This window comes from Bremia lactucae, linkage group LG4 (assembly GCF_004359215.1).
Source record: "Bremia lactucae strain SF5 linkage group LG4, whole genome shotgun sequence".
Lineage (NCBI taxonomy): Eukaryota > Oomycota > Peronosporomycetes > Peronosporales > Peronosporaceae > Bremia > Bremia lactucae.
The window spans coordinates 3,889,692-3,914,538 of record NC_090613.1 but is presented as its reverse complement, the minus strand read 5'-3'; the positions used below and the strand labels follow the sequence as shown (position 1 = coordinate 3,914,538).

Genomic DNA, 24,847 nt, shown 5'->3' with positions numbered 1-24,847 from the left:
ATCAACGCTCGAGGATCCAAAAAGGAAGCTTTTAATGATGACAAGATCCGCGAACCAGGAAGAGCTCTTTAGTTTTAACAATCCGAGAGCCTTTCTCAATGATAAATTACAGAATGCATGATGTTGTCGAAAACAAAAAACGTTTTTTTATTAAAAAGCCAGTATTGTATTGCGCAAAAGGATGATCTATGAATAATATTGGCGTCGTACGTCTTCAAGCACATCTCGACACGGCACAATCGCGCGGAGCTTGATACACATTAAAAAAGCACCTGCAAGCTTTCGATGAAGCGAATACGCTTCTTGAGGAGGAGGAGTCAATCGACCTTGCATAAACATTTCAGTATGCTGGCCCAGTCTCGTTGTCAACTTGCTCTTTTCAAAGTCAAACGGTTCGTGCGAACGAAACGGCTCTCCGACGACCATCCCGGCTGCAACATGAGCTCGCATCATGCCTTTTGACTCGTCACCCGTTAAAAAATGCATCTTAATTGAATAGTCAATCAAACTCTTTTCATCGTGGTTTGCAGCTGCCCATACAATATGAAAATAATCGTCCACAAACGATTGCGGATATTCTCGAGCAGCTCCAAAATCCACGAGTCCAATCGTGTCAGTCGATGCATTATACATAAAATTACTCCAATTCGGATCCGTTTGCATAAAACGCCATGCAAAGAGCTCCTGAATGGTCAATTCAAGAATACGACGCGCAATACTATCACGGATGTTTTGAGACAAATGTACAGTCTTGTCAATTGCAACGCCCGAGATCAATTGTGTCGTTAAAACACGCGACGTCGATAATTCGCGATAGACGCGTGGCACGACATACTGTTGTGTCATGCCTTGATTTTCAAGTAATTTCTGAAATCGTTCTTGATTCTGTGCTTCTCCAATATAATCACACTCGGCCGTGAGCTCCTCTTTTCCCACACGTATGATTTCATCAATATACAATCCACGCGGTAAGATATTGGTATACGTCACCAATCTTTTTAAATTCAGTAAATCACTGTTTATGGACTCGGCCACACCTGGATATTGAATCTTAATTGCCACACGATCGCCATTTAATAACGTTCCTCGATGGACCTAATTCCATTCCAACGAAGCACAAAAAGACCACACATGAATACCTTTATTCGCATACGCATCCAAAAAACAAGAAAAAAAAACAACCTGTCCAATTGATGCTGCCGCAATTGGAATATCATCAAAGTCTTGAAATCGATCTGGCCATTCTTGACCTAATTCCATCTCCAATTGCTGATACAATTGATCTCGTGGCATCACGTGTGCACTAACAATAGCAAAATGCAAGTTAATCAACCACAAACAACAAATTGAATCCAATTTCGTCGCCTTGTGGACTTACTTTTCACGAACACGATCAAGTGCGAGCGCTAATTTTGACGGAATCATGGCTTCATCTTGAATACTTAACATCTGTCCGAGCTTTAACGCAGCACCTCGCATCGTGCATAAAGTCTCGACAAGTTTCTCGACATTGGCATCCGATACAAAGGCATTGTACGTACCATTCTTGCCGCCACTACGTACGATTTCAGTGGCGGTACCAACCGCTAATCTGGCGGCAAGACTTCCAAAGCCTAAAATACGTGACAGTGGCGACGATGGCACGTGTTTTTCCTCCCATTTTCGTTTAGGAGGTTCATTTACTGGAGGAATTGTAATCTCTGGACGCGTCGAACTCGTGTTTTCGACCATTTTTGAATCGATTGGAAGTGGCTCCGTCTTGATTTGGCATTCCGTGGTTTTAAACTCTTTTCGAGGTGGATTGATCGGCTCTTGGAGTACGGATGCTTTCGTGTCGTGTGTCTTAAACTCCTTTTGAGGCTGAAGTATTGGCTCTTGGAGTACGGATGCTTTTGTGTCTTGTGTTTTCAACTCGTGTGGCATTTTCGTGTCTTGTGTTTTAAACTCTTCAATAGGCTTCTCCATGTATGTCTTTACTGGTGTACCAGCTGCTATTAAGAGTGCTTCCTCTGTCTTTTGCGCGTCCGCGACGGTAGAGCCTTCTTGTTTGCTTATAAAAAACGGCACTAAACGGCTTAATTCCACTGCATGTTTTGTAAGATTTTCACTTTGATTTGCTACTTCACTACGTTGTAAACGTAGTGCCTGCTCCGCTACTTTGCCAGCGCCCTGGAACACTCGGACAAAATCTTTCGTCCACATTGAAGACGGAAAAAAAATGATTATACAGACCAAATATGGACAATTGAATGTGTACCACACGAAACGAATCATGTGAACAACATTCTTAGGTGCGACGAAAGGCGAGTCCCATTGTTTAATTTGTTTCATACAAATGGCAGGTGCGAATGTATTGAAACGTGGCGTTTGAATCGAATGTTTTTTTTACGGATGAATGCGACTACGCAGAGCAAATTCAAGCGTCCCACTTGCTAGTAAAGCACGTCCATTCTTCTCGTCCCGGTAGGCGTTATTGCGCAGTTGCATGTTACAAATAAAACGGGAGTGAAGTTTAGTATGATTGAATCTGTAGCATCGCGTTTGTCCGATAGAATTACGCGCTCAAAGGAAGAAGCCATTAACAAGCTCCTTGGTGCAATGATGTTTCGACTCAATCGCATACAATCGGTACTAACAGTTGCTATCTGTTAATAGAACTTCGCTCGCAGATTGTATCTGGCCAAGCCAAGCTCAAAGACCTCGCGATGCAGCACAGCGACTGCAGTAGCGGGGCGCGTGGCGGGGACCTCGGGCAATTCCGTCGTGGCATGATGGTAAAGCCTTTTGAAGACGTTGCGTTTGCATTAAATGTCGGCGAACTAAGTGACGTCGTGGATACGCCCAATGGCGTCCATCTTATCCTTCGCACGGCATAAACAATTCCTAAACCACCTTTAAGTCCGTCCATGATTTAAACCCAAACAAAATTGTTTTTTTTTTTTCAACTAAAAAACACAAAAAAAAAGAAAAAAAAAACCAATCGCATAGCATGTATTTCATCCTAATGGACTTTTCAGAGTTAAACCAGCTACGTCATTACGACGACCACCACGTTTCATCATACCACTACAGATAAAACTAAATTGCTTCCTCTCGACCGTATTCAATTTAATTCCCTGCCGTACTGCCACGACGAAAACTAAATGACTTCATTGACAATCGATGCGACGATCGTGGGGACGACGCATTCAGACTTGGCGTTGAAAGACTCTCACGGGCATTCTTTACACGACGTTTGTAAACACACGTGTCTTGATCCACACGAATACCCCATTGCAAATACTCGGCATTTGTCGCAGCTTCTAAAAATTGATTCAATTTCGCCACCCGATCTTGAATAATCTTTTCCGAGAAATTCCCAAACAATTGTTTATTTGGTAATTCCGGAATTTCTTTACGTTTGTAACCATTTTTCGTTTGTAATGTCGCGGCTAAATTGCGAAACGTGCTGTATCGATGCCAGACAAATAACGTTCCACGCGTATTGGTTTCAATTTGGAGTTTATACTCGACAAATTGACGCCCTTCTCGGTATGTAATCCGACTATCGACCACTTTGGCGGAAATCAATGACACTTCTTGAGAACGTACTAATTTCGTCTGAAGCTGAAGTACTTGTTGTTTCAATCGATCGTTTTCACGTAATAACTCGGTATCGGCATACTCGGCCACATTCGACGATAACGTCGAACGCAAACGATCATTTTGAGATACAAGTTCTCGATTGAGTTCCAACGCCGCTTCGGCAGCGTACTTGGCATCCCGAGCTGCTGCTTCGGCTTCTGCGACTTTGGATGCTGCTTCCGTTAATGCTCGTAGTGTGCGAGGAGAGACAGAACCCGAGACTTCACGATGGTGTCGATTGTCAACGTCGTCCATTGTATCGTGTTCCTTGTCACTCTCGTCGTCACTCCAATCATCTTCCACAGGCTCCTGTCCGACAATTCCATCCTTAGTACAGGCACATGATCATCATTATGCGTCTCCCACACCAATGAACTACATTCAAACACTTACCGGCTGCGGATCACGACGAGTTCGTTCTTCTTCCATGGTCTTGTGACGGACACGCGCAATTTCTTCGTTTTCAAGTTGACACAGACGCTCGTGTTCCAACACACGCGTCTGTTCTCGCATCCGTTCTTGCTCAACCACGCGTGCTTGACGCACACGAGCAATCAATACTGCAAACACTTGGCGTTCACGACGACCACGTACGCGAGCTTGGAGTCGAATCACTCCCATACGCACACAGTAATACCGTTTCGATTGAACACTTGCCCGCACACTTGCTTGAATCGTTACGATTGCTTTACATTGGCGTCGAAAACGCTGGCGAAAGACATACCCATGCAACGTCTTTTGAATCAATAATGCATAGTCTTTTAAAATCACATTTCGACGATCTTCAAGGCGTTGCAACAACCCGGAACTAAAGTACACTTTGGAACGTCCGACGGCAAATTTGGTATTTTGCAAGGTCGTGGCCATGTCGGGAATCAATTCTTTCAATAGACGGGCAACCATGACCGCAGGCTCGGCTTCACGTACAGCCGAAGGACAAATCATTTGAAAACGTTGTTGGAATTCATTTAATGGCAATCGATTGGGAAATGCGGCACGACTGATACGAATTGCGGCAATGACACCAGCACAGCGCAATTGTTCGACAATCATGACACGATTAAACTCATTGGCACTCTTGTGGGCATTGGGTTTAATACAACGTACATATTGCGACGATGTCTTGTTAATCGTACCCATGAGTTCCGACAATTGTTTTCGAAAGGCTCCGGCAATGGTATTGCCCACAAGAAATCCTTTCTGACGACCTTCTTTGCCATTTTTACCACGAGGATTACGCTGATTTTGTAACGTGGGCGTGAAAATAGTCGCAATGACCGGATTGGAACTACTTGAGAGCAATTGGACCATATCGGTCGGTAACGTATCTTTATTCTTTTCCAAGAATCCCGTGCCATTGTACGTGACATCCCCGGCATAGTGATGTATCGTAAAGACCAATGGATTAATACGATTCTTTTCAATACTTGGGTGCGTACTACACGCATCCAATACTTTACTCACAAACGTCATGTCCGTCGCTTGTGGACGTAAGACTTCTTCATTCAATAAGCTGACAATGCCCATCCGTCCTTCAATTAAATCCAAAATGGGTTGATTGTCTTCAAATGTCACGAGAATTAATGGAATGCCTTCATCCACATACTCTTGCTGCACGTCTTTAAACACGTCGCTATTAAACTTTTGCTGGAGTTTCTCATTGGCATAATTAATACACAATTGTTCAAATCCATTCGTATCAAAACTCTCAAATCCAAAGATATCCAACAATCCAATGTGCGTCTTGACATGATTTGTCGAACAAATGGCCTTGTTAATACGATGCACGAGCCAATCAAAGAGTTGCGTATACATGCCTTTGGCCAACGCATCACGTAAATCCGCCGCTTGTTCTGCATTCAATGGAATCGTATACGACTCGGATCCAGCAGTAATGGACCGTTCAAGCAACGTCGAATGAAGTGCCGTGATCGTTGTACCCAATAACGCACCCACGTTATCCACAATGTCATCATTCGTGACATGACTGCGTTCATTATCATTACTCGTTTGTTCAAATGCGACTTCTCCGAGGTTTAAAATTGCGGCTACAATTTCAAAAATGGCATTCTGTTCGTCAATTGAAAGCCCAATGGTATCCAATGCATCTTGTGTCTCTTTTAAACACTGTTTGTCATCAATCCCCGTCACTTCGACGTCCGCTCCTTCGGTCACGTACTTGTAACTCGTCACATCCCCACGTAGTTTTAATGCCTTCTTTCGAGCCTCCGAGAGACAAAAGATTTGATAAAAAACATGGTAATTCCGTTCGCCTTCCGTTTGCCCGACAACGCGACTTTTTTCCAACAAGTACGTTTCACAAAGACATCCCACAAGAGACCCTGTGGTATCAAACTGAAGCTGTGCAAATTTACCAAAACGACTGGAATTGTCATTTCGTTTTGTCTTGGCATTTCCAAAGGATTCAAGCAATGGATTCGATTGCAAGACTTGATCAATGACTTTCGTACCGTGGATCCCACCACCTGAAATCGAAGCCAAGTGATTCATCATAATCTTGACCGTCTCGGTCTTTCCAGCACCACTTTCACCACTTACGAGGATACTCTGATCCACGTGTGTGCGTTTCATGTCCATATACGACATGGCAGACAATGCAAATGGATGCGGTGGCAACGACTCCCGTGGTTCTTCCAAGTATTGCAAATACAATTCTTTCCCATACAAATCAAGCCATTGGTACGGATTCACGGCAATACAAATGGCACCCGTATACGTATACGGCATGGTTTTTAAAAAACGTAATTCTAAATTCTTTAGCACCGCGGGTTCATGCAAGTGATTTAATGTGCACATGTCATTCGCCCCCGCGGCGTCAAAGACATTGCAAATTGGCATGGCCTCGTCAGAGACTTCTCCTGCGAGACGCGCAATGTTTCGAATATTGACAATTTGCTCGACGCCGTCGTCTGTGTCCCACTCGCCGTCGTCACCAGGCTGGAGTCGGACTTCGGCCGACACGCCGTCGTCAAGGCGACGCACAACCACGGCCTTCTTCCAGACCTGGTCCTGGTGAGGTACCCACACCATGGCCCCATTGTCTAACATGCCAGAATCCTCAGCCATACTTGTGCTTCAAGGTCTTTCGTGTACTGAAGACGGGCAAGGAAGGCACTTACGCCGATCGTAGAGTTGTTCGCTGACTCTCGAGTCTCTCCCTCGTCCTGGCTTTTCTTGGTTATAACCGTTTGAGGAGCCAATCAGATGGTAGAAAGCGATGATTTTAGGTTTTTTTTTTTTAGGTCAATTTTGTGTGTGGCACAAAAAGACCCAAATGTCTCCGAAAAGGTTCAGCCGTGGTTCCCTACGATACGACGGATTGCAATGATTATGCAATCACTTGAGACTTGTAAAGAAAGATGCCCTCCAAGTCTCAAGTGATGGCTTTATCATTTCAATCCGTCTGCAATTGGACAACGACGTTGTCGTTTGAGCAAAAATGGGTGAATTTTGGGAGATGCGGCTAATAATGCGTCATGAAATTCTTCCTCAAAACCAACCGAGTCGCCGGAAGAGAATATGCTTCTTACCAATAATTGTACTGAACTGTGCAAGCTTAAAATAACGCTTTAAAAAGTCAATTTGTATCTTTCTGGATTGAAAGAATTACCTCCCATCACTCTATTAAAACGACGTTTAAACAATACATTGTTGCATCCCAAGCAGTCACGCTTGCCTGTGTCGTGAAGATGGTACAATGCTCATCTTGAGGTACATGTACGTGATGCAGCAACAGTAGCTGTTTTGTTGAAGACTGTGGACAGAACCAATTGGGCTTGTCTACGCAACACCGATTGAACAACAGCTTAAACTCAATGGGAAAATTAGCTTCAAACAATCATTGTAGTAACCATAGAATTTAAAGTATATCGCGATGTCGACTTGAACTCTATGGTGCAACTCCTTTGCTGGTTTTCAAAAACTAGGTGCATGCTGAGTCGGAGGTTCCACAGGAAAGTTAAGTGCAACAATAGCAACTGATTTGCGTAATTGCCCCCGTATTTCGCGTGTGACTGCTGTAGAAATAGTAGTCAAATTGTTTATCTCCGGTCGTGCGCCTTTACATCCTTGTGTGCCGGGTCCTCGAGTACTATAATGTAAGGGATTTTTATAGCGCTTGTCGTGCATTCAGATCATACGTTTTAGTCCGAGCCAGCACACGATAAGTTTTTCCAACGAAGACTTCAATAACAAAATCAGATTTCTTTTGGAGACCCGATTAAGCACAGACGGATTCGTCGTCTGCTTCGAGAACATATTTGATTAGCTAGCTCTATATCTCTACGCTTTTTGAAAGTTAGCAAATAGCTTTCATTAATCTTTATCATCGTTTCGATGTATTGGGCAATTTTGCCCATGTTGTTGTCTAAGCGTAAATCTGAGGTATAAAAATTGTACGCGGGTGCTTCTCTAAGCGACCTCGCACTTTAATACACACAACTTTTGGCAGCGAGGCAATTGTTTGTTGGGCGCCAAAAGCGACCTCACACATCACGCTTGTACTTATCACCGAAGCAATTACCCGTCTACTCGTGCGCACTGTGTGTTAGGGAGCAAGTTTACGGCTGTTAAAAATATTATAAAATTAAAATACAAATCATTTCAATGAAATGATTTGTTACGCATCTCGAAATGGCGAGCATACAATAGACGACGTCCGTCCCAGACGTCATCCTCTTCGATGTGAATGCACCTGTGTGCATCACATTATGTACACAAGTATAGTTGACCTCCCGTCACTTGTGCCTAACGGGCGTGTGACACAAAAGCAGCTAGCCTGTATAGGAACACACATCGGTTGGAGAACCGTTGTTGTGATACATTTACTTTATAAGTATAATACCCTTTTATCTAATTTCAAAATAGTTAGTTACTTAAATCCCATTTATTATGGGTAACAAATACGGTCGCCGCCAAATATGAATCTGGCAACCAAAATCTATTTTGAATTAGCTAGGGTAAGGTTTTACATTCAAATAATAAATAAAGTGCAGTGCGGCAATCCCTTTGTTACATGCTCTTTTAGAGCTAGACATAATGTGTATTGATGAGTGCGGTCGAGCCTTAAAGGCTGGCGGCTTATCTGAAATGGTGGTCATTCGACCATTAATTGAGTTAAACTCATCGTCACTTCTAGACGAAGCTGTCCTGGATGACACAAAAGCTGCACTTAGTGCGCGGAATGGGTCATCGATCCTTAAAGATCCTAAGGTACCTTTTATTCCTTGATTAAGGAATTCCAAGATGTAGTATGTAATAATCTACCATCTGTTTTACCTCCTAATAGAGAGGTGTTCGTCATGAAATTGACTTGGTTCCGGGAACCAAATACTGTGTCACAAGACAATGGCCTTTACCAAGGGAGTAGTGTGACGTCATTGACGATTTCTTCCATGCAAAGCACGAGGCTGGAATGGTACGAGAGATCAAATCTCCTCATGCGACACCGACATTTTGTGTCAAAAAGCCAAATGGTAAATGGCGCGTTGTACATGCTTATAATAAGCTTAATGCTGCCACTCTACCAGCACAAACCCCAATTCCTAGAAAGGATGTTCTTCAGAATAATATGGTGGGATGTACAATGTACAGTGCATTGGACTTAGTCGATGGTTAGTACCAATCGCTCATGCGAGCTACCGATATCCCGCTTACAGCGGTTAGCACCCCAAGCGGCATTTTATGGGAGTGGCTGGTTGTGCCACATGGGCTTTCCAACGCCCCGGCAACATTTAATCGTCTAGTGACGCAACTGTTTCGGCCTCATCGAGATTATACACATACTTATTTCGCTGAAAATATTTGTCCATAGTCGTGCGGAGCAGGGTCGGTCGGATATGGAAAACCATTAAGGCCATTTGCGAGCAGTGCTCGAGTGCATGCGCACAAACAAATTGTATGCCAATGCATCGAAATGCATTTTTGGCGCAGACGAAATTCCTTTTTTAGGATGCTTCATTGGAAAGCGAGGCCTTAGAGCGGATCCGCTAAGGTAAAAGCCATAGTAGATTGGCCTGTTCCTAGAAACCAAAAGGATTTGCGTAAGTGGTTGGGTCTCGCCAATTTTTACACAAATGTAGCGTAAATTACGCTGATGGCTAGCTTAGTTTATAATCTTCCTAAAAGGGATACAGATAGTGCTGGACTAGCACCGAAAATAATGCTTTTCGAGCAGTTAAGGATAGTCTTATCGATTCTTCGATTCTGGCACTGCCAAACCCAAATTGGCCTTTCAGTGTCGTATGTTACGCATCAGATTTTGCCATTGACAGTGCTCTGTTACAAACCAACGTTGATGGGCACGAACGTCTTATTGCGCTCGAGTCTAGACAGCTTAAAGATGCGGAAAAGAACTACCCAGTTCATGACAAAGAGTTACTTGCTATGAAGTATGCTCTCGTCAAATTCAGAGTTCATCTGCTCGGCTCTATGCCGTTAGTGATATATACAGGTCACGCGTCATTACGCACGGCGACTTAGTCGCCCCATCCCTAACAGAGAATGGCCCGATGGCTATCCTTTTTCGCGGAATACAACTTCGAGGTGAAGTATAAGCCCGGCAAGCAGAATGCTTTGGCTGATGCGTTATCAAGCAGGCCGGATTATGAACTTTCTCATTTAACGACTATCTCGTCGCCTATTCCTGAATTAATCCGTTCGGCTTACGCCAAGGATAAAAAGTGTGTAGCTCTGCTATGAGCTTTAAAGAACGCGGATTCAAATATTAAATTGCCGGCACGTTCGCGTGCAAGGTTACATCTATTTTCTACACACAGACTAAGCGATTATATCTGCCAGGCAGACGCTTAGATTTAAGTGGATACTGAAGCCACATACTAAAATCTGATATGCAACGCTTCCGAAGGAACGGAGCAGTTAGCTGTGAGCAGAAATTCCCACGCTGCAAGCAGTCCACTACTGGCTGCAAGCGAAATCTCTCACGCTACAAGCAGTGCCAGGCAATCCACGCAGCGCAATCCAACGAAGTGAGCGGATGGCGAAGAAGCGAGCGGAAGACCAACAAGTGCTACCACTTGTAAGGAATGAGGGTACATGTAACGGGGCACTGCCGACTTGTACTGCTTCAGTACAAGTTCACTTTGCACTGCTTCTGTAACGGGCCAAAGTTGCCCTAATGTTACACAGTCCCTGTTAAGTACACTTGGTGTACTTAAGGGGATGGTCAATCAATAAATAAAAGTAATTAGACTTAGCACTCGGGTGTGGTGCACATTTGTGACCAACCCTTGTATATGTGATGCACATGGGTGCATTCACATTAGGAGGGATGACGCCTAGCGTCATCCGTTACGCGAGGTATCTAGAAAGATACGCTCGCAATACATATTAAGTATCATCTTTAGAGATGACATTTTGATTGGTAAAAATAGGTATTTATATTAAATTCGATTAAATAAAAATCAGTCTGTAAACTAATTCCTACTTGGTAAGTGGGCACGAGGAGCCGGATTACAGCTCCCGTGACGACACTTAACCAGAGTACTTGGTGCTTTGGGTGAGATTGCTAGCGCGCCCACCACAACTACCTCACTGCACGCAAGAGAAGCAGGTTAAACCGCTTCCTCGCTGTGCTAGGGTGTGTCTAAGTAGAGCGTGGCCGCATTACGACGTGCCCGCCTACAGCTTCAGTTCAAGCTGTGCCAAACGTCACTTCACGTACACTAGTACGTGCAGAGGAAGACTCTCTTTAAAAAAATTGCTTTAAGGGGATAAAAAGTAAACTATACTTAATATAATCAAGTTCTTCTGTTTCAATTAAATTCTGCTAACTTAACTATATACTAATACAAAACATGTAATAAAGGCTTACCTGTCTCTCTTTTCGCGCGCGTCCAGTGCTGACTGGACCGCAGAGCAACTAGATTTAGTGGCATATATCTACCAATGAATAAGCTTTTAGAATATTACCATGTAAGGTTATGTTGTCCAAAAATTCTATTCCTTTAAGATTAATATATTAATCAACAACCTTTAAGTGCTAATTTCATGTAACGATACACTCCGATACCCCCCGCCTAGAACGACAATCACTCTGACTGTCATTAAATAGAGTAGTCACTATAAGATCACTTGAGTGAAAACGATGTTGATTGGTCAGAGCCATCATTTTCAATTCTATTGCATATTTACCGAGTCCATGCGGTCAGCGAATAGTGCGGAACGTTCGGCTGCGATACATTCAGCCGCGGGCGACGCATTATTGTCTCCTGCGGCAGACATTTCGTCTGCCTAGTATCATCTTCTCCCGCAACACTAAATATTGCGGGTGCACGGGGTGATTCACCGCGTAAGTGCGACCACTCTTTAGCGGTCGACTATGAATGCCAGTCGGACGAGGTGGCCGAAACGGGTTTAGCGGAACAGTCGCCTGAGCGTCGTCAGGCGGCTGACTATGAGCCTTCGAATGAGGAGGCTCAATCGGATAGTCGTGCTAACAGCGTTCGCTTTAGTATGTTTGGTACCGACGCTGAGGATGATTCCTCATCGCCAGCACCGTCTCCCGTGCCGTCACCCGCGCTTATCGATGTGCGTGAAGATGACGATGGCGTAAGCCATCGTTATAAGCATTTTTGTGCTACCCTTGCTTCAGTGAATACCACTCAGGGAGGTGCAGACAATAAAGCGTCTTGTCTTGCCCCTATGCAGAAGCCGTGGCTTTTGCTCGAACGGCTAATCGGTAGCTTGTCTGGAGAGACTACTGCCCACAATAAATATTCCATTTTTATTGCGACAAAGCTACATGGCCTTATCTTAGCGCGAAGACCTTTCCCGCTGAGGAAGAACTCGATGCTTTTCTAAGACATCGATGGTATAGTGGCAACAACAAGCGAGATACAAGCTCGTTAATGCAAGCCTGGAACGCGTTTAATCGCATGGCCATAGACATTGGACGCAAAGCCTGGCGTCAAAAACTTAACGCGATTCACGTAAAGTTTGATAAACGAACTTTAACCGGTGCAAGATTAAAACTGCATCGGTTGTCTCGTGAGGCAGGACTTCCATGCCTTACGTAGGGTGATCCCTGTCCGTGTTGTGTGGACGACACGAAACGAGTAAAAGGGGATGTTTTATTCGCTTTCTTCGCCCTGTAAAAAGGCTCGCATCTCTGTCGAGATGCGCGATGCGCTTGACGTTTTCCAATCGATTTACAAGCGCCACGGGTCCGTGTTTTCCGATGGACCCTCTGATCCATCGGATGGCCCTCAACATCAACAACCAGCTGGGAACGAGGCTCCTAACTGTCATGCGAAGGTGGATAACCGCGCCAGCGCACAAGATAATTCGTTTGCTGTCCCTTCACATAACGGTGGCTTACGATGCGTTCCACAAGTAAAGGTTGACCACCGTAGGAATCCGCCAATGGTTGTGGTGGGGGAGGAAAATTAAATACGAGCTATACGTCAGATCTAGAGTCGAAAATCGACAAACTCGACCACTACCTCAACTCGATTACTACCTCATGTATCGGACGAGGGTCTTGATCACGAGCGCGGTAAGCGTCACTGTTTGAAACAGACGGTGCAGACTCACCGTATCGAACGGTTGGAAGACCATTCTAAAAGAGGGTGCTTAATGTTGGAGTACGAACGGAAGTATTACGCTCTGCGTGACGAGCTGTCGTGGGCTCGTCGCGATTTCGAGAAACTTCGGATTCGGCATGAGAATCTCCAGACTCAACATGAGAGTCTAACTCGTGATCCGAAGTATCTTCTGGGGATTATTGGAAGGGGTGGTCAGATCCGTTCACGGGAGAAATCGCGTACTGATGATACGGGCGGAGCCGGCCAACGCAAACGTCTATTGTGTACGAATTGCCTCTGCGATGTGCACGGAACGGCCCAATAAAGTTGGGTGCTAGTTAATTATTACCCACATTAGTGACTACATGCTTAAGTAAGTTTACTGTAGTACTAATTTATTAATTTTAAATAAAAAAATGCTATTCCTTGTTTATCTGCGTTCCGTTTCTGCCGTTCAACTGCGTTAGCAACAGAATTCTGTACGAAACGGACTACTGATTCTCGAGTCAGTAGAAATTCCAATGCTGACTCATTTGTTTTGTATTTTTCAGTGCGCTTTGTGTGCACTGCCATGAGAACTTTCTCGTTTTCGATGTCGGTTGCTTCGACATCGACATCATTCGCGCCGTTCGTAAATTCGACGCGTGATGCGCATGAGCCAGAGATAATTTTGCTCGTGCGAGTCCACCCCCCCCTTCAACCAGAGGATTCCTCTAATTGGGTGGATATGCGTTGTAGACGCTTGCGCTGAATTATTGATGGCTAATTCGACCATCGGTACAAACTCGCTCCAATTCGGACCCCAATTCGGACCCCATTGGACGTAACCTCGAAATATCTCTTCGAGGGACGCGATTCACGCGTTCCGTCCGATCATCTGTCTCCGGATGATCAGAAGTTGACATAGTCAGCCGTGTTCCGAGAGATCGGAACACGGATTGCCAGAACTCCGCCGTGAACCGTGGATCTAAGCGTGAGAGGTTCACTCACTTGGGCTGACCTCAAATGGATAGCGATCGAACGTATGAGTTCGGCCGTTAGCGGGCCAGTTTTGCACGCAATGTTGTTCGCTTTACAAACAGACCAGCAACATGCGTCTATAGCCAAGTTCATTTAACATGAACTCGATGTGGCCAGCAAGGCTCTAAGCACGCAGAGATGTTGTCGGGTTGCAACAGCCATTGAATTATTAACCTCAGTCATACTCTTCACCTAGCTTACGTACACTATAATTTCATGTTATTATGCGGTACTACGCTTGTACCGCGTATCATTGCGAGTTGGGACGACGACACGTCGAGTGTCGCCGACAACGGCTGTGTAGTACAGTGAGCCGTTGCGCATGTCTATTAATCGGATGACGATCGATATAAAGCAATTAAATCGTTAAATGATTTATTGGATTGATTCATCAGATGATCCATTAAAAGCAGAAATATTTATCGTCTCTGTGGGCTTTCTTTATGTCATCAAACAAAGTTGATGACGTAACAGTCGTAGTGAGTGTTGCAACAGTTGGATTATTTTCACTGTTGTAGTGCGCAGGTGGCTCGAAATCGGGTCGGCGTGATAACGCATCAGCGACGACATTAAGTCAACCTGGTTATATTCCTAACGGAACTTTTACTCCGCGAAGAAGGAAGAAGAAGGATACCCACCTCGCCATTCTTTGCGAGAGGTGTGGGCTGTTTACGGCCGTGCATAATGACACAGGGTCCGTATATACGATGAAACGTCTATTTCCGAGTAAAAAGACGCAACCCTTAGCCAGTATATATTTCATGGCAAGGAGTTCTTAATTGCATTCAGCTGGTTGCAGCTGACGCGATTGGTAACAGACGACGGGCTCCGCACCGTCTGTATCGTATTGCATTAATGCACAGCCGATTGCAAAATCGCTGGCGTCACAGACCACATAGAATGGTCTGTCTTGATCTGCAATCGCCAAGATGGGTGATTGCATCAAGCTTTGCTTGATTCCCTCTATAGAACTCTGACAATCAGCGTTTCACAGATATTTCTCGTCCTTTTTCAGGAGACGAGAGAGATGAAGTGTCATCTGGGATAATTGCGTGAGTACTTGTGCAAGCACGCCGCTAGCCCAAGGAACTTTCTAAGTCTCTTGTCATCGATTGGAACTGGCCAGCCGGTAATTGCCTTGATCTTTTCGGGATCAGGGCGCACGTCGTGTTTACCGACGATGCACCCAAGAAGTGGTATTTCGCTTGCAGCGAATATACACTTCTTAAGATTTGCGTACAACTTATGCTTTCGCGTAAGTGTAAGAGCCTGACGAACGTGAATTCTATGAACTTCCACGTCCGTCTTTCTGTCCATAGCCGGGCTATGGACGAATACATCGTCGAAACAACTGCGAATTCTCGCCGGTCTGAACAAATTCGTTGCGCATCTGTCGAATTTTGAAGGGGCGTTACTAAGCCTCTGTCGCATTGCTAGCCATTCCCAGTGCATCCCACTGGGAGTGCTAACTGCTGTGTACGGGATGTCCCGTTCACGCATAAGGATCTGATAAAATCCATTTATTAGATTCATAGACGAAAATCTTAGACATAACATCTATATTAACGTCTAATCTTGGTATCGGCGTTTGAGCCGGTACCGTTGCACATTCAGTTTATTGAATGCGTGCAGTATCCGCTACCCTCCTGTGGCCTTTCGCACACAGAAGTTCGAAAAGCTATGTGGGGAGTTTGACTCCCTCACATGGCTCGCTTTTAGTCGATCGATAAAGAATTTATCAATCTCAACTATTTGTTCACGAGGCAGTGGCCACTGCTTCATGACAGTGTACTTCGAGCCCGGTTTGAGCTCGATCTCATGTCGAGTGCCTTAATCGTTAGGCAACTCGCATAGAACAGTTTCAAGGAAATACTTCCCTGAATTCAATCAAATCCTTGTATGAAGGATTTGTCTTAAGTGACTTTCAGGATTGAGTAGTGTATCTCTCAATCCAAGTCTTCACATCGAGGACACTTTCGTCCATCGATGAGCTGCTGAGACTTCGTTCGTTCTCTGTAAAAATTGTTGCTGACCGAATATCGGTTACGTATTCGTCCTTGTGACGAGTACGCAGATCTTCTTGATTCTACCGCTATGCAGATCTCTCAAGAACCGCTTGGATTCTAGGGTTGGTAATTGAGTTATCTCTACTTTGGAGGCGCATACAGATCAAGAGTATAAGCGCCTACTCTTGATCCGTCATTAACCAAGACATTCAATGTCTCGATTTCTTCCTGGGATTTATCCACAGGATGCCGAGGGATTAATCCCTCGGGATGCTGAAGTCTTGTCACTTTAGCATTAACTATTTGAGGATCTTTCTCCTCAAGTACGTGGGGACTTATCCCCTCAACTTCTTCCGACTGTGATTGCGCTATCACAGTCGAGTCTTCTACGGTCGACTCTTTAGGATCATCGTGTTGTCCCTTTTGAACAACCGGTATCTTCCTTGGATGTCGCCCGCTTGGCGTACATTCATGTCTCAATCCACTCGACTTTTTCGAGTGGTGGACTGTTGGCGCTGCCTGTGCATTCGCACAGCCCACGGCGGCTGACTCCACAATGTGATGACTAATCACAGTGTGATCTTGTGCAGTCGTACTAACGACCGTACCACAACTGAGGACATCTCATTCGTAGTACATCCACACGCTTGTGGACGCTCCAAGACGTTCATCAGATGGCCATCTGATGAACAAGTGGCAAACATCTTTACGGTTCGATGCTGCCAGCTGATTTTTGGCTCATGCGTTCTGAGCCAAGGTAGACCTAGGACGACAGCAAATTTGTCAACCAAATCTAGTACGATCATCACCGTACTGTAAATCTTTTAACTTGTAGTGGAATTTCACTACGCGCTTCATCACTATCATCGATGCGCCTGTCGCCAGACGCACCGTCATCCTCGTTAAAGGGATGTCGCGCTCAACATATTTGAGCAAACGACCCTCTAGCGACTGGCGACGAATAAAATTATTCGACGCTCCACAGTTCACTAAGGCTCTAGGTGACAAATCATTTGTCACTTTTGACTTAAGAAGGTGATGAGGGGTACTTCATCGCCAGGTGCAGAGAAACATAATGACTGTGTCTGGAGCAACTTTCGTCAAGAGATTTGCAAATTCTCTTGAGGTTGCTGGATCAGTAGGACATTGCGCTCTTTCTGATCCCGATGTTTTTTTGGCGGTCCGCCTTGCTGTTTAGATTTCGCAACAACGTCGGACCCGCGACCGTTGTCCTTTTTGGCATTCGGTCCACAAGTGCGTTCAGTACCCCTCGGTACTGGGTGTAGTGCACTACAGTCATGAGCGTAGTGACTTAACTTCTTACAGCGATTGCATCTTTGAACTCACTTATTGTTTGAAAACCGATGTCTTTCGGTAAGAGAGGGTCATAGGTTCTGGATATCCCAGTTCGTGCCGTCTTGGAGGACGATACGATGACGAACTAGCTTGAGCCTGTCTCAAGCTAAAGTCCTCCTGTTACGCAACGTATATTGCTTCTTAAAGCGTATCCAGTTCTAAGCGGAACAGGTGGGTCTTTACGGGACCATCCGTAAGACCTTGCATGAACACCGTAATCAACGTGTATTCATGAACTGGGTTATTTGTAATACAACTCGCTAAGAGTCGTATGTGCTGGGCATATGCGTGCACATCACGCTTGCCTTGCTTGAGTTTCAGAAGCTCTGAACGAGCTCTGAACTCAGCCCTTGGTGGCTCAAACGTTTGTTCGAGTCGGGTTTTAAAAGCCTCTAGCGACCCAAAGACGTATGGGTCGCGCAACTTAAGGCCTAGTGCCCAAGTTTGGCATGACCTAAAAAATTTGACTTTGCAAATTTGACTTGCATTTGCTCGTTAACGATATGACGAGCCCTTATGGCATCGTCCAACTCGACAAACCATATTAAGAGCGAGTCTTCTTCGACTCCCCTATACTTAGAGATGTATATCTTTAAGGTTTTGGGACATCGCGTGTGCGTCATCTTAGGTACCGGGGTCTGTACTGTTGCAACCTCAACAGTTCTGCCTGTTGAGAGCCTTGCTATTTAAACACGGCTACTTCTCCCTTGCCTCGTCAAGTTCATATTGTATGAACTTGGCAATGGCTGAATTGAGGGCATCTCTGTCCATACCGGACAGCATTTTCAAGATGGCATCATTTCTATGGTCGAACTCATTTGTTCGACGGCACTCCTTTCTATGTCACTTATAAAGGAGTAGCTATCACGCGAAACGTGATGCGTATTTCCATTATCATCTGACATGCTTATGTAAGATGATAGAACTTTGGTCCTTGGATGGACTACAAAGTGTTTCCAGGTGTAACGGGGACTTGCCGACTTGGAATGCTACAGTACAAGTCCACTTTGCATTGCTTCAGTGCAAGTGGTGCCACACGTCACTTCACGTACGCTCGTACGTGCAGAGAAAGACTCTCTTTAGAACAGTCGCTTTAAAGAGGGTTAAGAGTAAACTGTGCTTAATGAAATTTAGTTCTTCTCTCTCTCTCTATTTACTACCAATTTAATTATATACTATTACAAACATGTAATAAAGTCTTATCTGTCTCTCTCTTTGCGCGCGTCCAGTGCTGACTGGACCGCGGAGCATGTAGATATAATTGCCTATATCTACCAATGGATAAGCTTTTCGAACATAACTATGTAAATAATATTTTCCAAATATTCTCTAGCTTTTACTTAAGATATTAATAAAAAAAACCTTTAAGTGCTAATTTCATGTAAAGACTCACCCCGTTCCAGTATATTACGACTGAATTAAAATTTAGTTCTACTTTTGGTTCACTCCTTACTGTATCGCCTGTCCAAAATCTAATTATTACGAAGTGTCATCTCTCCTAAGTATATCGCCTATCCTAAATCTTTTTTTTACTAAGTATTATCTCTCCTGATCGCGCAAACGTTTTTAATTGCTATAATTATTGAGCATATGTAAATTTGAATGAAAAAAATTGAATTGTTTTAAAAGCTAAATCAAAATGAGTGGTCAAGGGCTCCTTTGAATTTGTTGGTATTGCACCGCTAAGAATCGTAAGTAACATGATTTGAAACTAATGCAATTGCTCAAGTGGTTAAGACGTGGGGGTTATTGTGCTGCCTACTTGGCACGAGTTCAAATCCCACATTGGTAAAGTTGAAAACCTGTATCTGGTGTTTAGGGTCTACCAGGGCTTCGCTCCCCCGAAGTTACGCCCCCTTTCATCTTTATATTTTGTCTTAAGGTTATCATTTGTAAGAATTGTGTTTACTTAGCGTAGTTACCAACCTGCTTGGACCAATCAATGAGGGTAAGAAAATGAGTGGAGCACATTAGTGTTAGACAAATTTAACTCAATAAACATACTTCGGATTTTGTCTTCCACTCCACAGTTACCTACTCAAGAGGTTAACAGCCGCACAAGCTATGATGACCAAGCGCACCGAAGTCCTCCTGGGAAGTGGAGTACAACAGGAGAATGACGCTCGCCAGGAAGGGATTGCTTGCTCATGTTTAAGTTGTCAAGCCGAAGAACGAAATCACAGAGGCGTGGCTAACGAACGACGCAAAGGCGCTGGGTATCATTGCGCAGTGCGTCGAGCTGCAGCATCAGACGAAGGTCAGGACGGCTACGCGCGCCATGGAGGCGTGGGATACGCTTCGAGAGTTCTACAACCGTAGTACTCTTCACAACCGTGCCACGATTACACGTCGACTTCATAATTTCAAAATGGAGGACGGTTTCACGATGGCGGCGCACCTAGATGCGGTTGACAAGATCGTGGTGGGTCTTCAGACGATGGGAGAGCCAGTGGATCAGGCGTACCAGATGGTCGTGCTACTGAGCAGCCTTCCGTCTGAATACGAGCTGATTACGTTCATTGTGGAGAACTCCAAGGACATCACGCTGATTGAGATCAAGGAAAATCTGCTGAAGAAGCATGAACGTCAGCTGAAGAAGGAGACCACGGAGAAAGCGTTCCGAGCGATTGGGAGCGCTGGACGGTTCAAAGGAGGTCGAGCGAATGGACGAAAGAAGAACGATTTACACAAGAACGGTGGTGAATTCAGGGGCAAGTGATTTAAGTGTGACCAGGTTGGCCATATGAAACGGGACTGCCCGTTCAAAAGAGGCAACACTAGCGACGACGCCGTGTTTGATGAAGGCGAGGATCACCTCGCCGGATGACTGATTGACAGTGGTGTGACATCACACATGACGCCTCACCGTGAAGACCTATTCGACTTTTAAGGAATTGTTTCGAGCATCGAAGTTAAGATTGCAAACGGAAAGAAACTTCATGTTGCTGGGAAAGGTACTGCCAAGCTTAGCGGAACGAATGGTAGACGCATCAAGATGATGGAAGTGCTTTACATTCCCGGACTTGACAGGCGATTCCTCTCGGTAGGGAAGCTTGCCGAGAACGGTCTTACCGTGGAGTTTCAGCGCTCTACATGCGTCATCAGAAGCACGACCTGAGCGATTGCGTCGAGCAAGAAGGTTGGCACGGCGTACATGCTAGAGTGTGAGCAAGAACAGGCTTGTTTTGTGGAGTATGCCGGGGCTGACGGTTAGTGGGAGCTATGGCACGCTCGCATGGGACACTCCAGTGAGAGCGCAAGGATTAAGACACAGCGGGCTACAAACGGTATACCAACCGTAAGCCGTACAACCAAGACCTCGTGTGGCGGTTGCTCGAAAGGGAAGCATACGATTGAATCTTTCCCGTCACGATCGGTGACGAAGACTTCGCGTGTGCTCGAACTCGTACACACTGATGTGATGGGACCAATGAGAACGCTATCAAAGCGTGGTAAAAGTTCATTCTGACTTTCGTGGATGATTTTTCAAGATACGTCGCCGTATACGTTCCAAAACAGAAGAGTGAGTGGCCAACAAGATAAAGGAGTCCATGACATTCTACGAGAATCAATAGGGAGAACGCTTGAAGTGTCTGCGTTCGGACAATGGAACATAGTTCGTGAATAAGACGGTTGCGGAATTGTGCAGTCGGAACGGAATTGTGTATCAGCGTACCGTACAGACCACAGCAGAATGGTGTTGCGGAACGCATGATTCGTACTGTTATAGAGAAGGCATGCAGCATGCTGCACTACAAAGGTAGTGGTGGGCGGAATCTGTGAGCACGGCTGTGTACTTGATCAACACGAACACAGAGCGCTTGGATATGATGCCGTACGAGGTTGGCGTCAAGGTGAAGCCACAAATGGAACACTTGCGAGTGATCGGATCCGAGGGGTACGCTCACGTCAACGACGCGAAGCGTACAAAACTCGAGCCGAAGAGCTTCAGGTGTATGTTTCTTGGATACGCTGAGAGCACAAAGGGGTATCGTGTGGTTATGACCTGGATGCTTCAGAGGTCAGGTGTCGCGCTCGGTGAAGCTAGACGAGCGTGAAGTGGGAGGAATATATGAGTCACCTTCGTCGCAACCTCACATGATGGTCATACACGCGACCAAGGACGCTGACGATAGAACGGTTCCGACGCGAATGGAACAAGTACCGATTTCACATGAGCCGATGGAGGGCATTGAGGAATTCGTTCCGGATGCTGAGATGAACGAGGCAAAAGAGGAGCAGAGCATTGGAATGTTACAGCCGTTGCCGAACAGTCGAGAGCTGATCGACGGTGAGATTGCACCATACCGCTCTCAGCCGCAAGCGTACCAAGAAGAACGACTGGTTGTTCACCCGGAAGCGGAACGATCGCGACGAATTTGTGAGCCGGTACTTCTGCTACAAAACGAGTCGAGTTATGATGAACATCTTCAGTCGGAAGGTAGTGACGGTTCACCGTCTCCAAAGCGTGCTCGTATCGATGAAGACGGACTCATCGCGGAAGCTGTTATGGCGCATGTGGCAAACATTGGTGACGCCGTCGACGTGATAACGACGTACGCGGAGGCAATATTCAGCCACGAGGCTGATGAGTGCGAAAAGCAATGGAAGCAGAGTTATGTTCTCACGAACATAACGCTACATGGAGACTGGTACCGCGCGGAGCGTCTACGCGTACCATCGGCTGTCGCTGGGTGTTCGCCAAGAAGCGTGACGAAAACGGTCGCGTGATTCGCTACAAGGCACGCTTGGTAGCGAAGGGTTCAAGCAAAAGTACGGTGTGGACTTCTTTGAGACGTATTCGCCGGTGGCGAACATGAACTCAATTCGGGTGATTCTAGCGGTGTGTGTGGCGTTGCAGTACGTCATGGAACAGTTAGACGCGGATAAAGCACTCCTGAGCTGTAGACTTATGGACCGGGTCTACATGGAGATCCCAAACGGCATCAAGAACGCTGATGGCGAAGTGTGTCTACTGCACAAGGCTATATACGGTTTGAAGCAGGCGGCAAGCACGTGGAACAAGACCATTCATCATGTTTTCCTGAAGAACGGTTTCAAGAGCTGTGAAGCAGACCAGTGCGTATACGTCAAGCATCCCAGAAGCGGCTTCGTGCACGTGTGTCTGTACATCGACGACATGATTATCGCAGCCAAGACGAGCGATGAAATTCGTGAAGTAAAGAATGTTCTTAAAGCCGCTTTCAAGATGAAGGAGCTCAGTTAAGCAAAGTTTATTTTAGGGATGGAGATCCCTAAATAAGCTTTGCTTTACCGACCATGACCTAAGGGCACGTACGCTTATGATCAAGCAGACCCGGCACATTAACGACGTTGCAAAACGGTTCGGCCAAGAGAATGCCAAGTCTGTGGACAATCCGTGCGCATCGGGGTTAAAGCTATCAAAGGAACAATCACCTGGAACGGACTCAGAGCGTGCTGAGATGCGGTCGAGACCTTACCGCTCTCTCATCGGGTGTCTTCTTTATATCACGACGTGCACGCGCCCGGATGTCGCTGTGCGCTGAGCTCTGCTGAGGTGGAGTACATGGCCTGAGTTTGTGTGTGCAGGAGGTGCTATCGATGCGTGCAATGCTTAAGGACTTGGGGTACGAACAAAGGAACGCTACGCAGATAAGGGAGGACAACCAAGGAGCGAACGCGTTGGCCAAAAACGCTGGCTACAACTCAAGGACGAAGCATGTCGATATCAAACACCACTTCGCACGCGAGAACGTGGAGAACGGAAAAGTTTAAGTCGACTACGTGGACATTAAGAACCAATTGGCCGACTTGTTGACGAAGGCGCTTGGAAAAAAGACGCTCAAGCTCCTATGCGAGAAGAGTGGTATCAAGACCAAGGTTGCCATGCATTAGCGGTGAGTGGAAGTGTTGATATTGCATCGCTAAGAATTGAAGGTAACATGATTTTGAGCTAATGCAATTTGCTCAAGTGGTTAAGACGGGGGGGGGGGGTAATGTAGCGGAGCTTCCTCGCTCCTAAAGTCAGAGGAAGACTTTCAGACTCAGAGAGTCACTTGGTTCTATTGATTTAATGGGTTTAACAACTCGGGGAATCGTTCAAGCTATTAAAGGTTAAAGAATCTTAGTTCAAGGGATTCAGGGGTTCGTAGAAATAAGTGGCAACTAGTGCCCAAGAGGATATTCCTTAGAAAGGCTTCTATCTCTTGCAGATCAATGCGCAAGCCTTAGCAAGGCACTTAACGCTTTAAGATTAAAATGGGAACTGTATTTAATTACTTAAATCTAAAAACCTTACCTTAGCTAATTAAAAATATTTTTTGGCCGCCAGATTTATATCTGGCGGCGACCACATTTATTACCCATAATAAATGAGATCTAAGTACTAACTATTTTAAATTTAATAAAGGGTATTTTACCCATAAAGTGAATGTACCACAACAACGTTTCTCCAACCGATGTGTGCCCCATTACAGTTAGCGTTCTACCTACTAACGCGAGTTCAATCCCGCAATGGTTAAGGTGAAAGCCGGTATCAGGTGTGTAGGTTTCACCAGGGCTTCGCTCACAGGAAAACACTATTCCCGTCACAATATAAACCTCTTCGTCTTCCAATTTTTGCACATAATCTGTTTCGACCATGTGAGAAAGTGGTGCGAATCATCTCGTTGTAAGCGGAGCGAAACATTTTTTCTCTTAGATCAGCTGTTACATTCGTAATATTATTATTTGACCTTCTTAGCTTCTACTATCGACGGAAATGGTGAACATTGTTGCGTTATCAAATAAAGCTCCATTTTAAACATTGATAACTAATTACGACCGTGTGGTACGATTGCAAACATGTGTTGATCTGTTCGCGATCGGCATTTACAGAATTGCTAACAATCTTTAGTCGACTCACCTCCAAATTCAAGGCCTTTAAAAGTTTGCGCGTTACTAGGTCTATGTTATTGTTGTCGAACAGAGGCTGGCTAAAGCACGCAGAATGTTGCTTTATAAGTCGATGCGAAATGCGATTAAACAGCGTCTCATTCAAATCCCTTTCTTACCGATGGTGTCACAAGCCAAACCGTTTTAAAGCTATGAACCTGCGACTAATCGGCACAGCAAATATGGTACGATCGGATGCTCTGCAAGCCTCAACATAATGTTGATGTTGGACATTTTGTGTACGCTCAAACATCTTTATGACGTTTGAGTGTAATCGTTTTAAAACGGACACAGAAAGTGAAACCTCAGCAGTCGGTTATATGAAGAGAGAAACGACCCAGGCGAGACCATCGTAGTGCTTCT

The 24,847-nt window shown here is 45.3% G+C and overlaps 3 protein-coding genes across 3 annotated transcripts; 1 reads left to right on the top strand and 2 right to left on the bottom strand.

Annotated features, from left to right (window-relative positions):
- Positions 1 to 121: 121 nt before the first annotated feature.
- Positions 122 to 2,312, bottom strand: CCR75_001576 (uncharacterized protein). The gene is made up of 3 exons (XM_067959678.1): positions 1,379 to 2,312; positions 1,183 to 1,303; positions 122 to 1,095 (listed from the first exon to the last, which is right to left on the bottom strand). Exons 1-3 carry the CDS (start codon positions 2,272 to 2,274, stop codon positions 187 to 189), a joined length of 1,926 nt encoding a protein of 641 aa, XP_067816439.1. The 5' UTR covers positions 2,275 to 2,312; the 3' UTR covers positions 122 to 186.
- Positions 2,313 to 2,335: 23 nt separating this feature from the next.
- Positions 2,336 to 2,971, top strand: CCR75_001575 (uncharacterized protein; the record flags this gene model as incomplete). The annotated part of the gene is made up of 4 exons (XM_067959677.1): positions 2,336 to 2,342; positions 2,410 to 2,463; positions 2,534 to 2,593; positions 2,656 to 2,971. 4 exons carry the CDS (start codon positions 2,336 to 2,338, stop codon positions 2,874 to 2,876), a joined length of 342 nt encoding a protein of 113 aa, XP_067816438.1. The 3' UTR covers positions 2,877 to 2,971.
- On the bottom strand, positions 2,884 to 6,711 carry CCR75_001574 (uncharacterized protein; the record flags this gene model as incomplete). Its single annotated transcript, XM_067959676.1, has 3 exons — positions 2,884 to 2,945; positions 3,126 to 3,951; positions 4,018 to 6,711. The coding sequence occupies 3 exons, from the start codon at positions 6,709 to 6,711 to the stop codon at positions 2,884 to 2,886; spliced, it is 3,582 nt and encodes a 1,193-aa protein (XP_067816437.1).
- Positions 6,712 to 24,847: the final 18,136 nt, after the last annotated feature.

Bases quoted from the DNA above. Each gene is read 5' to 3' on its own strand.
- CCR75_001576 (XM_067959678.1), bottom strand. From the start codon at position 2,274: ATGATTCGTTTCGTGTGGTACACATTCAATTGTCCATATTTGGTCTGT. The intron at 1,304-1,378 runs GTAAGTCCACAA...TGCTATTGTTAG, and splicing joins CTTGATCGTGTTCGTGAAAA to TGCACACGTGATGCCACGAG. The intron at 1,096-1,182 runs GTTGTTTTTTTT...GAATGGAATTAG, and splicing joins CGGCAGCATCAATTGGACAG to GTCCATCGAGGAACGTTATT.